We start from the raw sequence: 15,562 nt of genomic DNA, 5'->3' as shown, positions 1-15,562 counted from the left end.
AGCTTACAGTCTAGAGAGCAATGGAATAAAATAGAGGCAACACATTACAGTGGGAGTATTTAAGCCGTATAAAAATGGAAAAGAATAGATAGGGAGATGAATAGTCTCTGTAACCAAACCGCCATAGCCTCGTCGATGTCCACATCATTCACAAGGCAGACTCCAGCTGCTCGTAGGATCCTTTGAGAGCGCAGGGTCTGCAGTCTGGTTGTATTGATCAGGAGTGGGAAGCTTCTCTGACCCCAAGGGTCCCCAGCAGATCTTGGATCCTGCGGTGGCTTGGGTAGGGACTGTCTCTATATGTTGCCAACTTGTACTTCCCAAGCGCTTAGTACAGTGCTCTGCACACAGTAAGCACTCAATAAATACGATTGATTGATTGATTGATTGGTGGCTCTGACATTCTGGCCCCTGGCCCCTCTGGGCCAAGATTGTGGCCACTACAGGCTCACCCTTCCTGGGAGGGGATCTCCTGGGAATTTCTGAAAAAATAGAATTTACCGGTGTACTGGAGTATTGCTAGAATTTACCGGTGATGGGACTAATACCGAAACGTGAATTGAACTGTTCAGCGTTTCCTTTTGGTCTAATGGAAATGTTATTTTTTCTTTCTTAGACTAGCGAAAAATGTCTACCCCAAACAAGACACCCCCTGGTGCCGACCCCAAGCAGTTGGAAAGGACGGGGACAGTCCGAGAAATAGGATCCCAAGCTGTCTGGTCACTTTCATCCTGTAAACCAGGTAAACTGAGAAATGAACGAATCATTATGCCACTCAGCTCAGGACCGAGTTAAGTCCTTCAAGCGCTTAGTACAGTGCTCTGCACATAGTAAGCGCTCAATAAATACGATTGATGATGAAGTCCTTCCTTCGCTCTTGAACTGTGCAGTGATGGCACCAAAGAAGAAACCTGCCTTCTCACTGACTATTCATAGATTCAATTTTAATCCCTGCTGCCCTTCATAGGCTGTTGAAATCCAGGGATAAAACCGAGTGGGCCTCGCAACCACTTTAGAGATGTAATTCCGCCAGAAGAAAGTCCAGGTCAGAAAATAACATCAGTAACCCTCTGTTCGGTTCAAATGTCTACCTCTCTCAGTTCTGCTTTAATAGGGTTGCATTTTTGCAGAATGTGGTGTGAAGGAAAGTGTCCTCAGTAGTACTGATCCTGTGGCCCGTGGTATGTGCGTATGCACAGCCCATTTCTTCAGGCGCCACACTAGTTTCTGACAGGTGCATGTTGTCCCTTCCCATATTTATGTCTTTGTCTTCATCGGAATGCCTCAGTGATACTTTTCGGAAGTTACGAAGTGTCTTCTCCGTCAGAGCCATGGAAGAAGCGTGGCCTAGTAGAAAGAGCATAGGCCTGGGAGTTAGAGGAACTGGGTTCTAATCCTGACTCTGCCACTTCATCATCATCATCATCATCAATCGTATTTATTGAGCGCTTACTGTGTGCAGAGCACTGTACTAAGCGCTTGGGAAGCCCAAGTTGGCAACATAGAGAGACGGTCCCTACCCAACAGTGGGCTCACAGTCTAAAAGGGGGAGATGGAGAACAAAACCAAACGTACTAACGAAATAAAATAAATAGAATAGATATGTACACGTAAAATAAATAGAGTAATAAATATGTACTTTATTATTAGAGAAGCAGCGTGGCTCAGTGGAAAGAGCCCGGGCTTTGGAGTCAGAGGTCATCATCATCAATTGTATTTATTGAGCGCTTACTGTGCGCAGAGCACTGTACTAAGCGCTTGGGAAGTCCAAGTTGGCAACATATAGAGACGGTCCTCTGCTGTGTGACATTGGGCAAGTAACTTTTCCGTGCCTCAGTTACCTCAGCTGTAAAATGAGGGTGAAAGCTGTGAGCCTCATGCGGGTCATGGAGTACGTCCAACCTGATTATCTTATTTCTACCCCGGTGCTTAGTATACACAGTAGCACACACACACACAAAATCCCATTTTAGAAGAGGAAGGGAGTGAACGGGAGGAAAAGGTGGGGTGGTGGTGAGCAGTTGTTTTGGCTCAAGGGTCACATAGCTCTTTTTGTGACTGTCTCCTGGCCTGACATGCAGTGAGGGAGTGAGGAGTTTAAATGGTAGCAATGCTACAATGCTACGGGATCTGAGCCAGCTAGGGAGGACACCCAGAGTGCTCCCGCATCTCACTGTTTTTGGTGACTGCATTCCAGGAGGCTGCTCTACTTCTGAATAGACTAGCAGAAAGAAAGAGATTGTACCTGTTTGCCTTTGCTACTGCCAGTCCCAGAAGGGAACCCCCTAACTGTCGAAACAGAGGAATGATGGACGTGCCTGTGCCTGAGGTTATCTAGCATCTCTGTCATTTTTGGACTTTCCCCCCGGCTTTATTTTTATTGGATCTGATTCAGACTCTCCTGTCAACTGTTTTTTAACCCAATTCAGACCTTTACGTCTCAACAAGCAAGTAGAGAAAGAGTGATTGAACTCCAAAAATGAGATCAGAAAAGTCTTAAATAATCATGTAGATGCGGAGACATTTAGGTAGTTCAGAAGAATGTCAGTGAAAATATCAAAATATGAAAATTGGCCTTCATGTTTGAAGGAAAAGCCATTAACATAATATTTCCTGGTGGATGCCAAGGTAGGACCCACAGTCCCAAGCACATTGTGCACACGCATAGACTGTTCCTTGCTGTAATATTTAGTGTGTTGTGTTCGTTATGGAGCTTTGACCCTTTAAACTTCAAAGCCCTACTGAGAGCTCACCTCCTCCAGGAGGCCTTCCCAGACTGAGCCCCCTCCTTCCTCTCCCTCTCCTCCCCATCCCCCCGCCTTACCTCCTTCCCCTCCCCACAGCACCTGTATATATGTTTGTACAGATTTATTACTCTATTTTACTTGTACATATTTACCTTTCTGTTTATTTTATTTTGTTAATATGTTTTGTTCTGTTTTCTGTCTCCCCCTTCTAGACTGTGAGCCTGCTATGGGGTAGGGACCGTCTCTATATGTTTCCAACTTGTACTTCCCAAGTGCTTAGTACAGTGCTCTGCACACAGTAAGCGCTCAATAAATACGATTGAATGAATGAATGAATAAACGGCACCAGTCGACTCCCAGTTTCTAGTTGGGATGCAGCATTGAGAAGCAGCGTGGCCTAGCAGATAGAGCATGAGTCTGGGAGTTGAAGGACCTGGGTTCTAATCCCAGCTCTGCCACTCGTCTGCCGTGTGACCATGGACAAGTCACTCAACTTCTCTGTGCCTCAGATATCTCGTCTATAAAATGGGGGAAAAGACTGTGAGCCCTTGGATGTGTGCCTTCTTATAGGCTGTTGAGTATTTTCATTGTCACGGCCATCCTGATATTCTGTGCTGCAGTATGTCTTTTTTAGTTTTGTTTTTTGCCTCACGAGGGTACGGCTTACTAGTTGTAATCCTCCGGTGAGCTCAGCTTTGTTTGAGCAAGGCAGACAATTTTAGGGACGTCTTTTCTATTCCGCTTCCCCATTCGGAGTGAGCGCTGGACTCCTAAATGGGGATGCATCCAGGATACTGCCTAGCAACAGAGATGCCATCAATATCCTGAACAACCTACTCACTTAGGACTCAGACTGAGCCCCTTCCTTCCTCTCCCCCTCGTCCCCCTCTCCATCCCCCCATCTTACCTCCTTCCCTTCCCCACAGCACCTGTATATATGTATATAGGGTTGTACATATTTATTACTCTATTTATTTATTTATTTTACTTGTACATTTCTATCCTACTTATTTTATTTTGTTGGTATGTTTGGTTCTGTTCTCTGTCTCCCCCTTTTAGACTGTGAGCCCACTGTTGGGTAGGGACTGTCTCTATGTGTTGCCAATTTGTACTTCCCAAGCGCTTAGTACAGTGCTCTGCACATAGTAAGCGCTCAATAAATACGATTGATTGATTGATTGATTGATTGATTGACTCCGAGTGCAGCTATTTAAATAGAGTTGGTTGAGTTTTTCCTCAGTGGCAGTTGCTGGCACCGAGCCATCAACTTTCTCTTCCCCAGCTGCCCAGTAGACAATAGCACATATTGCAAGACAGTTGGTTCGTGCATGGTTGGTACAGCATACGTCTCTGTGCCCTCTCAGCACCTGACTCCGTTGTGGCTTCATCTGGTTGGTACACTGTTGAGCGCGACGCTCCCGTCTGCTGTACTAATTGTTAGTTCATCGGGAGGTCAGGTGTAGTTGGCCGAGAAACAGAACAGCTCCGCACACCCTCTCGGCAGCCGATTCCGTGCTGTCCCCGGCCATGGGACGCAGGAGTGCCAGTTGTATCCGTTAATGAGTGGAATGGACAAGGATAAAACACGTGAAATCCTTTACACCAAAAGCAGCTCACCTTGTTTGCCGCTTTCACTGTCTGGATCGTCGCCTTCCAAACGGTGACTGACTGCAGAGGAGTCTCTGGAAAGAAGGGGCAAAATGGGGTCCTCGCTGCAGATCGGAAAAACAGCCTGTCCCAGAAAAGAGGAGAAGGCCTGGCGACTCTTTGTCCTTTTCTTTATCAGCCTGGGTCCCCGGTGGGCTGCAGAGAGGAGCGGTACTGGGCGTGAGCTGATAAGGATGGTGAGTGAGCAAGGTTTTGATCAGAAGTTGCGTGGGCAACGATAAAGCCTAAGCCTGCCGACTGCATCATCATCATCAATCGTATCTATTGAGCGCTTACTGTGTGCAGAGCACTGTACTAAGCGCTTGGGAAGTACAAGTTGGCAACATATAGAGACAGTCCCTACCCAACAGTGGGCTCACAGTCTAAAAGACTGCACAGCTAGCTCTCTCGTGACCAGAGCTAGCCCCTGCGGCTTTTTGCACAGAAATCCACAGGAAACTTTCTAAATTGCTGTTCCCGCACTTCTCCCAGAAAGCGGGCTCCAGGCCTTGGTTAGAATGGGACGGCAGCATTAGGGACCGTAGGCTGCAAGCTCTTCGTGGGCGGGTTATCTTGTCTACCGATTCCGGCGTACTTTCCCGCCTGCTTTGCACAGGGCTTTGCACACAGAAAGCACTAAAAAAATGCCATTGGTTGACAGGGATCCTAGACCCGACAGTATGAGCCTGTTCAGACACGTGGTGGTATGGCGCTGGAAGAAATGGTTGTGCGTATTTGCATGGTGTTGGACGTGGTGGGGGTTACAAGTTGAGCTTTCCCTTAGCAAAAATTGTAGAGTAATAATCCCGGTATGTGGTAAGCACCTATTTTGTGCCAAACACCGTTCTCTGAACACAGTAAGCGCTCAGTAAATACCATCGATGATGATGGTCAACTGTGGTATTTGTTAAGCACTTAACTGTATGCCAAGCACTGTACTAAGAGCTGGGGTGGATGCAGATTAGGTTGGACCTGTCTGTCCCCACATGGGGTTTACGGTCAGAGTAGGAGGTGTATAATCCTCGTTTTACAAATGAGAAAAGCTGAGGCACTGGAAGGCGAAGTAGCTTGCACAAGGTTACACAGCAGGCAAATGGATTAGAACCCAGGCCCTCTGACTCCCGAGACCCTATTTTTTCCACTGGGCCCTGCTATGTCTCACGAGACATCATTCTACGTAGCTCTGCTGTTGGCCCGATGGACAGAGTACTGGGGTGGGAACTAGGAGAGCTTGAGTTCTGGTCCGGTTTTGACGGTAAGTTCTTATCATGGATGAAGCCTGCTCCTTCCCCTTCCTGCCTAACTCTTGTTGTGATCTGTCCCCCAGTGGGATCGTGCCTGGCAGGGACGAGAGAATCCCCTCTCGACCGTAAGCTTCTTGTGGGCAGGGAATGTGTCTGTACTCTAGTATACTGTAATCTCCCAAGCACTTAGTATAGTGCCCTGCACAAAGTAAGCACTCAGTAAATACCATTGATTGATTGCTGCATAATCCTGGCTCTGCCACTTGCCTGCTGTGTGACTTTGGGCAAGTTATTAAGCTTCTCTGTACCGCAATACCTCAAAAAATGGGGATTAATACTGCGAGCCCCGTGTCCATGGACTCCGTCCAACCTCATTCGTATGCATCTATCCCAGCATTTAGTACAGTGCCCGGCACATAGTAAACACTTAACAAATACTAATTTTTTTTTAAGTCACTAGCACTAGAATCGATTGTTCCATGCAGGTCCTGAAACCTCAGGAGAGAAGCTCATCATAATTCTATTTATTCTGATGATATTGACACCTGTCTACCTGTTTTGTTGTCTGTCTCCCCCCTTCTAGACTGTGAGCCCTTTGTTGGATTGGGACCGTCGCTATATATTGCCAATTTGTACTTCCCATGCGCTTAGTACAGTGCCTTGCACATAGTAAGAGCTCAATAAATATGATTGAATGAATGAATGAGAATCCATCTTAATTATTATGACTGTGTTGTTCAGGAGTGGACGTTAAGGACTTTTTATAGAGTTATGTAATAATAATTGTGGTATTTGTTAAGCACTTACTATATACCAGGCACCGTTCTAAGTGCTGGGGTAGATACAAGATAATCGGGTTGAATACTGTTCCTGTCCCACATAGGGCTCACGGTCTTAATCCCCATTTTACGGATGAGGGAACGGAGGCACAGAGAAGTGAAGCGACTTACCCAAGGTCACACAGCACACAAGCGGCAGAGCCAGGATTAGAACCCAGGTCGTTCTGACCCCCGGGCCCGTACTCTGTTCACTAGGCCACGCGGCTTCTCGAGTTTGTAGATTATCGATTTAGGGTAGTATTTAGTATTCTGTATTTCTAAAGGCGAGAGAGTCCTCAGTGCTTGGACGATCCTTAGTTCCCCTGTTGGTTTAATACCCCGTATCCCTCAAGGCATTCTGACCTAAATATTTGCTGGGAACCATGAGCCTTTATATTTTTCCATGTTTAACATGGTACCAACTGCACCGCTGTCTTTAGAATAAGTTGAAGGTGGGTTTATTTCGTTTGGATGGATAACATCATCTGAATTTTATAGTTCTAGAGGAGTTTATTCCATCTCCAAAGACACCAATACTCCCTCCAATTCCTCCAGTTCAGAAAAATCCCCAATTTTTTGTTCATTCTAATTGATATGTCTCACACCAATATTCTTAAACAGAATTTACTCATCCAATTCATTGTTCCCATTGATCCTCAGAATTTTCTTTTGTTCTTTTGCACATAGCCGCCCACCTTATTTTCAGGAATCAGGGATTGGTTAATGCCTAAAAGGTTTTATGGGGTTTTTTATTTTTTTTTGTTAAGTCTGGCTGGCTTGGTGGTATGTCTTTCGGTTTCAACTTTGGATTTTAGAAATATCTGTGTTTGATATATGAAATAAAAACCTTTGGGTTTTTTTTCCCATTAAATCCCATTCCTTGCCTTTGGTCAGTCTTTCCAAGTAAGAGGGAAAGATCATCATCAGTCGTATTTATGAGATGATGATGAAAGATGAGAATAATAAAAAAAAAATCGTGGTATTTTTTAAGTGCTTACTATGAGTCAAGCACTGTGCCAAGTCCTGGGGTAAATAGATATAAGATAACCATGTTGGACACACTCCCTGCGTAGGTGATTCAGAAAGGGAGAGGAAGTAGGGGAAAAAAGGGCTTAATCAGGGAAGGCTTCTTGGAGAAGATGTGATTTTAATAAGGCTTTGAAGGTAAGGCCATCATCAATCGTATTTATTGATTTATTGATTGATTGATTAAGGCCAAGAGGTGGTCTGTCATATATGAAGGGTGAGGGAATTCCCAGTCAGAGGGAGGACTTGGGAAAGGGGTCAGTGGCGAGATAGATGAGATTGAAACATATTGAACTAGCTGATGCTAAAGGAGCAAAGTGAGTGGGCTGGGCTATAGTAGGGAAAAAGCAAGGTAAAATCAGGATGAGCTGATTGATTGCTTTAAAGTCAATGGTAAGGAGCTTTTGTTTGATGTGGAGGTGGATGGGCAACCACTGGAGTGACCTTGGGCAAGTCACTTAACTTCTCTGTGTCTGTTACCTCATCTGTAAAATGGGGATTAAAAGTGTGAACCCCACGTGGGACAACCTGATTACCCTGTATCTACCCCAGCGCCTTGGAGCAGTGCTTGGCACATAGTAAGCGCTTAAGAAATACCACAATCATCATCATTTAAGGAGTGGGGAAACGTGTCCCAAACGTTTTTGTTAGAAAAATGATTGGGGAACTAGAAATGTTTCCAGTGTGGTCACTTGTAGATCTTAGTAATTTTCATCGACTAAATGTGTGTCTACTCAGTGATAATTCACTGGCAAAGGCAGAAAGCACTTGAGGAGTGATATTTTTTGTTTGATGAACTGTCATAGTTTGTGGTACCCAGTTCGTTGATTCCATCTTCTAGTAATGACTATTTTGGGTCCTGCCAGGGAACTATTTGAGAAACAGCCTGGCCCAGTGGAAGGAGCATGGTCCTAGGGGTCAGAGGACCTGCGTTCAAATCCCGTCCTGCTGTTCCACTTGTTTGCAGTGTGACCCTGAGTAAGTCACTTACTATCTGCCTCAGTTCCCTCATTTGCAAAATGGGGATTCAATATCTGTTCTCCCTCCTACTTTGACTGTGAACTCATATGGGACCTGATTATCTTGTGCTTCCCCCAGCACTTGGTACAGTGCTTGGCACATAGTAAGAACTTAAAAAGAATCACAGTTACTTTCAGAAAGTACCGGCCGATTCATTTCTTTGTAGCCGTAGTTCTTTGGTCTGAGAGTGATCCTGCCAAATGGTAGTCTGCATCCTTAAGGAGAAGGAGAGTGCCTTTGAGAGAAACTCTTGCCCACTTTTGTCCTGTAAATTATAGTAATGCAACTTCTCTGACTCCATGCCTTTTGAGGTGAGTATTGGTCAGACACTAAGCAGAAAGCATCGTTAAGTTGGCTGGAAGGGAGAATTGGTGCCGTCTGGGGTCACAGATCATAATATCGTGAAACCTCAAAAGCAGCAAATACCACCAAGATCTCACCCCTTTCGTAAACCATTAATTTGATCATCAGAGTGGGTTAATGAGAGTCGAGGGGAGTCTTAAAATAATACTTAATGATTTATATCATTTTTGTCACTGTAACAAATGTTGGATGAACTGTGATATGATTGATAGGTGTGGTGCCCATACAGAAACCCATATTTGGGTAATTCTAGTTTTGAAATTCCTGCAGAAAATAGTAACTTCTGACACTTATAGTATGAAAATAGAACCTTTTGAGAGAGTTTAGCCATAGAGTTGTCTATCTGCCGCTAATGTCTGTCTCTCTTTTAGGATTTGGAGTGGATCAGTTACGAGATGATAATCTAGAAACCTACTGGCAGTCTGATGGGTCACAGCCTCATCTGGTGAACATCCAATTTAGGTACTAAATTATTTAATTTAAAAAAATGTGATTAAACTCTGAAACCTTGCTCTGCACCGAGTTTCATTTCGACAGACTAGTAAAACTGTTGGCACAGTAGCTTTTAAATTTAGTTGAGGTGACTTCTTTTTAGGGCTTCCTTCTGTGGGGTAACCTGGGGGTGGTAGGGTGTTCTAATTTTTTTGAGGTGTAGCGTCCTTCAGTGGGCTGTTTCACCCCCAGCATTGCCTGGCTATGTGCCTTTGGGGCTGGGAAAGGAGGAGGAGAGGTGGAGGGGATGGGTTGAACTCTTGGGGCATCATGCGGACAACGGCTGTCGTGGAATCAGTCAATTAGTGGGATTTATCAAATGCTTCTTTTGTATGGAGCGTTATACTAAGCATTGGGCAGAGGGCAATGCAGTTGGTAGAACTGGAATTCACCTTATAGCGGTTTGGGCTGGGCCATAAGTAGCCTAACTCTCCCCTTGAAGTAGAAAAGTGGCGGTTGACAGCAGGAGCTGTTGATGGGATGATCACATCCCCATGCCGAGCTTCCACAGTGATTCTGGCTTGGAACTGGGATCTGGGAGGGCGGTGGAGAAAGTCTCTTCTGCTTGGGCCCCTCTTGGAGTTGCAAAGGAATACTGGAAGGGAAAGGGTTTTTTCCCTCCAGCTTAGACGGTAAAATGGTCTGTGTAATGGGATGGGGACACTGTGTGACCTAATTATCTTGTATCTACCCCGGTTCTTAGTACAATGCTTAGTACAGTGCTTGAGAAGCAGCATGGCTCAGTGGAAGGAGCCCGGGCTTCGGAGTCAGAGGTCATGGGTTCAAATCCCGGCTCCGCCACTTGTCAGCTGTGTGACTTTGGGCAAGTCACTTCACTTCTCTGTGCCTCAGTTACCTCATCTGTAAAATGGGGATTAAGACTGTGAGCCCCATGTGGGACAACCTGTTCACCTTGTAATCTCCCCAGCTCTTAGAACAGTGCTTTGCTAGTAAGCGCTTAATAAATGCCATTATTATTATTATTATTATTATTATTATTATTACAATACTTGTTCATAGTAGGTGCTTAACGTATTCCAGAGTTATTATTGAATTACCTACATCCTGCCCTCTTATAGGAGAGTCATCCGTAGGGTTTTTTTGGTACTGAATTATAATAATTACAAAAATAACTGCCATTAATAATAATAATAATGATGATGTTAATGGCATTTGTTAAGCGCTTACTATGTGCAAAGCACTGTTCTAAGCGCTGGGGAGATACAGGGTGATCAGGTTGTCCCACGTGGGGCTCACAGTCTTAATCCCCGTTTTACAGATGAGGGAATTGAGGCTCAGAGAAGTTAAGTGACTTGCCCAAGGTCACACAGCAGACATGTGGCAGAGCCGGGATTCGAACCCATGACCTCTGACTCCAAAGCCCAGGCTCTTTCCACTGAGCCACACTGCTTCTCAATTGTTAATTATCTCTGGCTTGCGTACCTTTTTTCCTTTTTTGTGATCTGTTTACTTTTTGCCTTAAAGCTATTCTCTCTACTGTCCTTTCCAAGTGATTTTTTTAAAGCTTCAATTTAGATTTAAAAACCAAGTTTTACAAAGGAGAAATGGAAAAGACTGACGATTGAAATCTTCTCTAATAATAATAATGATAATGATGGTATTTAAGCGCTTACTATGTTTCAAGCACCATTCTAAGCACTGGGATAGATGAAGCAGCATGGCCTGGTGGCAAGAGCAAGGGCTTGGGAGTCGGAGGTCATGGGTTCTAATCCCGGCTCTGCCACTTGTCTGCTGTGTGACCTTGGACAAGTCAGTTAACTTCTCTGTGCCTCAGTTACCTCTTCTGTAAAGTGGGGATTGAGACTGTGAGCCCCATGTGGGACAGGGACTGTGTCCTTCCTGTTACCTTGTATCCATCCCAGTACTTAGAACAGTGCCTTGGCACATAGTAAGTGCTTAACAAATACCATAATTATTAATTATTATTGTTATTATTACAAGTTAATCAGGTTGCACATATCCCTGTCACACATGGGGCTCACAGCCTAAGTAGGAGGAAAAATATTGAATGCCCATTTTACAAATGAAGAAACTGAGGTGTAGAGAAATTAAGTGACTCGCCCAAGATCATTTAGCAGGCAGCTGGCAGAGTTGGGCTTTGAACCCAGGTCTTTTGACTCCCAGGCTTGCGCTCTATCCATTAGGCCATGCTGCTTCCCAACCATTATCCCCTAGACGGCAGAATTCCTGTTCACCCTGCCAACAGCTCTACTCCATACTGTCTAGGCTTAATCGTATCCCTTTCCAGGCTGCTTAGGCTCACAGTAAACTCCAGCTAATTGAGAGCTACATACTATCCCCTATGTTAGAAAAAAAAAAATGAAAAAACCCTCCCTTGACCCTCGCCTCCATCCAGTTATCGCCCCATCTCCCTCCTACCATTCTATCACTTCCTCCACTGTCTCCACTTGCTCTCCACCTTGACCCCCTCCAATTTGGCTTCCATCCCCTTCACGCCGCAGAAACCACCCTCCCAAAGGTCACAAAAGATCTCTTCCTCTTTGCAAAATCCAGCGGCTTCTACTCCATCCTTATCCTCCTCGACCTCTCAGCTGCCCTCCAGACCACCCCCTTCTCCTGGAAATAACTATCCAACATTGGCTTCACTGACACCGTCCTCTCGTGGTTCCCCTCCTATCTCTCTGGCCCCTCATTCTCAGTCTTCTTCGCGGTCTCCTCCTCTGCCTTCCATCCCAACTGTGGGAGTCCCTCAAAGTTCATTTCTGGGTCCCCTACTATTCTCCACCTACACCCATTCCCTTGGAGAACTCGTTCGCTCCCCTGGCTTCAACTCCGACCGCTATGCAGATGATTCTTAAATCTACATCTCCAGCCCTGACCTCTCCCTCCTGCCTTCAAGACATCTCTTCTTGGATTTCCTGCCGTCACCTTGTCCAAAACAGAGCTCCTCATCTTCCCACCCAAACCCTGTCCTCCATCTGACTGTAAGACATCACCACCATCCTTCCTGTTTCACAGGCCTCTAGCCTTGTTGCTGTCCTTGACTCCTCTCATTCAACCCACAGCAGCTTGGCCTAGTGGATAGAATATGGGCTTGGGAGTCAGAAGGACCTGGGTTCTAATCCTGGCTCTGCCACGTGCCTGCTGTCACCTTGGGCAAGTCACTTCACTTCTCTCAGTTTCCTCATCTGTAAAATGGGGATTGGGACTGTGAGCCCTATCTGGGACGGGGATTGTGTCCAACCTGATTATCTCATATGTATCCCAACTCTTAATACGGTGCCTGGCACATAGTAAGCGCTTAACAAATACCATTATTATTATTAATATTATTCAATCTATCACTAAATCCTGTCGGGTCAGCCTTCATGACATTGCTAAAATCCGCCCTTTACCATACTAATCCAAGCACTTATCCTATCCCGCCTTGATTTGTGAATCAGCTTCCTTGCTGACCTCCCTGCCTCCCGTCTCTCCCCACTCCAGTCCATACTACACTCTGGTGCCCACATCATTTTTCTAAGGAAATATTCAGTCCATGTTTCCCCACTCCTCAAGAACCTTCAGTGGTTTCCCACCCACCTCCTCGTCAAACAGAAACTTCTTACCAGCTGCTTTAAAGCCTGGCTCCTTCGTACCTCACCTTACATCTCTTACTACAACCCAGCTCACACAATTTGCTTCTGTAATTTGCTTCACTGTACCTCAATCTCTTCTATCTCACCTCTGACCCCTTGTTCACATCCTGCCTCTGATTGGGAACACCCTCCCTCTTTATATCTGAGAGATGATCACCCTCCCCACCTTGAAAGCCATATTGAAGGCACATCTCCTTCAAGGGGCCTTCCCTGACTAAGCCCGCATTTCATTTTTTCCCATTCCCTTTTGCACCGACCTGATTTTTCTCCCTTTATTCACCGCCCCCACTCAGCCCCACGGCACTTATATGCATATCCGTAATTTATTTATATTAATGTCTGTCTTCCCCTCTAGACGTTAAACTCATTGTGAGCAGGATATGTGTCTACCAAGTCTATTTCATACTCTCCCAAGCACTTAGTAAAGTGCTCTGCACACAGTAAGTGCTCAATAAATACGATTGATTGAATTGACTGAAAAACTGGGCACCCTCTAGATGGGGCCAAACTGAATTTTTCTTTGTAGAAGTTTCATCAGCTCCAGTGTATGAGGAAAGAATTAGGGTCATGGCGTGTACGCTCTCAATGTGTTTTAAAAATATTATCGATTACAAATTTGGCTATAAGGAACATTTATCACTATCAAACTCTCCATAAATCTCAGTCCCCAAAATGTTAAAAACTTACTTTTGTCCTCTGAACTGAATTTTTCTTTGTAGAAGTTTCATCAGCTCCAGTGTATGAGGAAAGAATTAGGGTCATGGTGTGTACGCTCTCAATGTGTTTTAAAAATATTATCGATTACAAATTTGGCTATAAGGAACATTTATCACTATCAAACTCGCCATGAATCTCAGTCCCTAAAATGTTAAAAACTTACTTTTGTCCTCTGAACTGAATTTTTCTTTGTAGAAGTTTCATCAGCTCCAGTGTATGAGGAAAGAATTAGATTCATGGTGCGTACGCTCTCAATGTGTTTTAAAAATATTATCGATTACAAATTTGGCTATAAGGAACATTTACCACTATCAAACTCGCCATGAATCTCAGTCCCCAAAATGTTAAAAACTTACTTTTGTCCTCTGAAAGAACATAACTTAGTTGTCTTACACTTAAAATGTAAACGGGCTCTTTTTATTATTTTTCCGTATTTTTTAAATTGGTTTCTTTTGCTTAACTATTTCAGAAGAAAAACCACAGTGAAGACGTTATGTATTTACGCAGACTACAAATCAGATGAAAGCTACACTCCAAGCAAGATATCTGTCAGAGTAGGAAACAACTTTCACAACCTTCAAGAAATCCGTGTAAGTTGATTCTAGTTCCAAAGGTGTGCTGTGTGAACAGGTTTTCCACAGGAAAAATCAGGATTCCTCATCATCATAATAATTTAATAATTATAGTATTTACTAAGTGCTGGGGTGGATACGAGAAAATTGGGTTGGACACAGTCCCTGTCCCACATGGGACTCAAAGTCTGAATCCCCATTTTGCAGATGAGGTAATGGAGACACAGAGAAGTTAAGTGACTTGCTCAAGGTCACACAGCAGGTAAGTAGCAGAGGTAGGATTAGAACCCTTGACCTTCTGACTCTCAGGCCGTGCTGCTTCAGCACTTCATTCCCTCTCCCTTCCCCTCGGCGCATATAAGAGGTGCAGCTATTCCCTCCCAGGTAGATTGAAGGTGTGCCTTTCTGTGTCACTGTGAGTAGGTTGGGAAGGAGATAAGGGATGGGTGGAGGGAGAGAGAAGGTGAGTGGGGAAAAAGGACAATGGGTTGGGGGAAAAGAGACTGGTCTAGGCCCTCGGATCGTCCTGCGTTCTTCCCTCTCCTGGCCACATGAACTGGCCTGTTGGCCATGCTGGTCAGCCTGAGTCCAACTCCTGGTTTTTCCTGCTCTTGCTGTGGTGGAGGGAGCTTCAGAACCACTCCGGGTTGGGAGGTTAGGAGTGGTGGGCTGCGGCTGGGAATGTCAGCTAGGCTCCCCGGGTGTATCGATTCAAAAACTGTTGGTCACCGTCATCAATACAGGCGGCCTCCACACTGGGGTAGTGGCTGAAAGAATCTCATTTGCTGTGCACTGTGACCTAGAAGCTTCCCTGGGCCGAACCCTGCTGCCCGGGTGTGTGGGGTGACAGTGATCGCTTGAGTCAGTGGTGAGAAAAAGGCAACTCCATTTCCCGGGAACACCGGGGAGGGAGCTCCATGTGCTGCCCAGCCCTGCCTTTCCCGGCCAGGCCCTTCTTCCCCTCCACCCTTGGAGAGGGAGCACCTGACCTGTCGCAGTAGCGGTGCCTTGGACAGGTGAGCCTGTTCCTGCCTTCCCACTATGCCGCGTGCCCCAGCTGCCACTTCCCATGGGCAGGCAGGCTCCCCGCCTCCTCTTTCCACCCACCCCGGCCCTCACCCCCCATCTTGTGGAGCCTTGGCTTTGCCTTCCCCTCCCCCTTTACCAAATGATGCAGCTCAGCTGCCAAGCGCTCAGTACAGTGCTCTGCACACGGTAAGTGCTCAATAGATACGATTGATTGATTGATTGCAGGGTGTGAGGAGAGGGAAGAGGAAGAGGAGGAAAAGGGGATCC

At 45.5% G+C, this 15,562-nt stretch overlaps 1 protein-coding gene across 6 annotated transcripts in view; it reads left to right on the top strand.

Annotated features, from left to right (window-relative positions):
- The window catches only part of ANAPC10 (anaphase promoting complex subunit 10), a 75,320-nt gene that overhangs the window by 10,208 nt on the left and 49,550 nt on the right, over positions 1–15,562 (top strand). For 4 of the 6 annotated variants that reach the window (XM_038755426.1, XM_038755423.1, XM_038755421.1 and 1 more), the window contains 3 exons: positions 617–742; positions 9,237–9,327; positions 14,164–14,284. In XM_038755426.1, the coding sequence (XP_038611354.1) occupies positions 628–742; positions 9,237–9,327; positions 14,164–14,284 (327 nt within the window). In that variant the 5' untranslated portion in view covers positions 617–627. Of the gene's footprint in view, positions 1–616; positions 743–9,236; positions 9,328–14,163; positions 14,285–15,009; positions 15,075–15,562 lie in introns of those variants that run through there. The other 2 variants (XM_038755425.1, XM_038755424.1) reach the window with 2 other exon arrangements.

The sequence above is a fragment of the Tachyglossus aculeatus genome, chromosome 12 (assembly GCF_015852505.1).
Source record: "Tachyglossus aculeatus isolate mTacAcu1 chromosome 12, mTacAcu1.pri, whole genome shotgun sequence".
NCBI classification, from domain to species: Eukaryota; Metazoa; Chordata; class Mammalia; order Monotremata; family Tachyglossidae; genus Tachyglossus; species Tachyglossus aculeatus.
The sequence above is the reverse complement of the archived record's forward strand: the minus strand, read 5'-3'. Positions and strand labels throughout refer to the sequence as shown.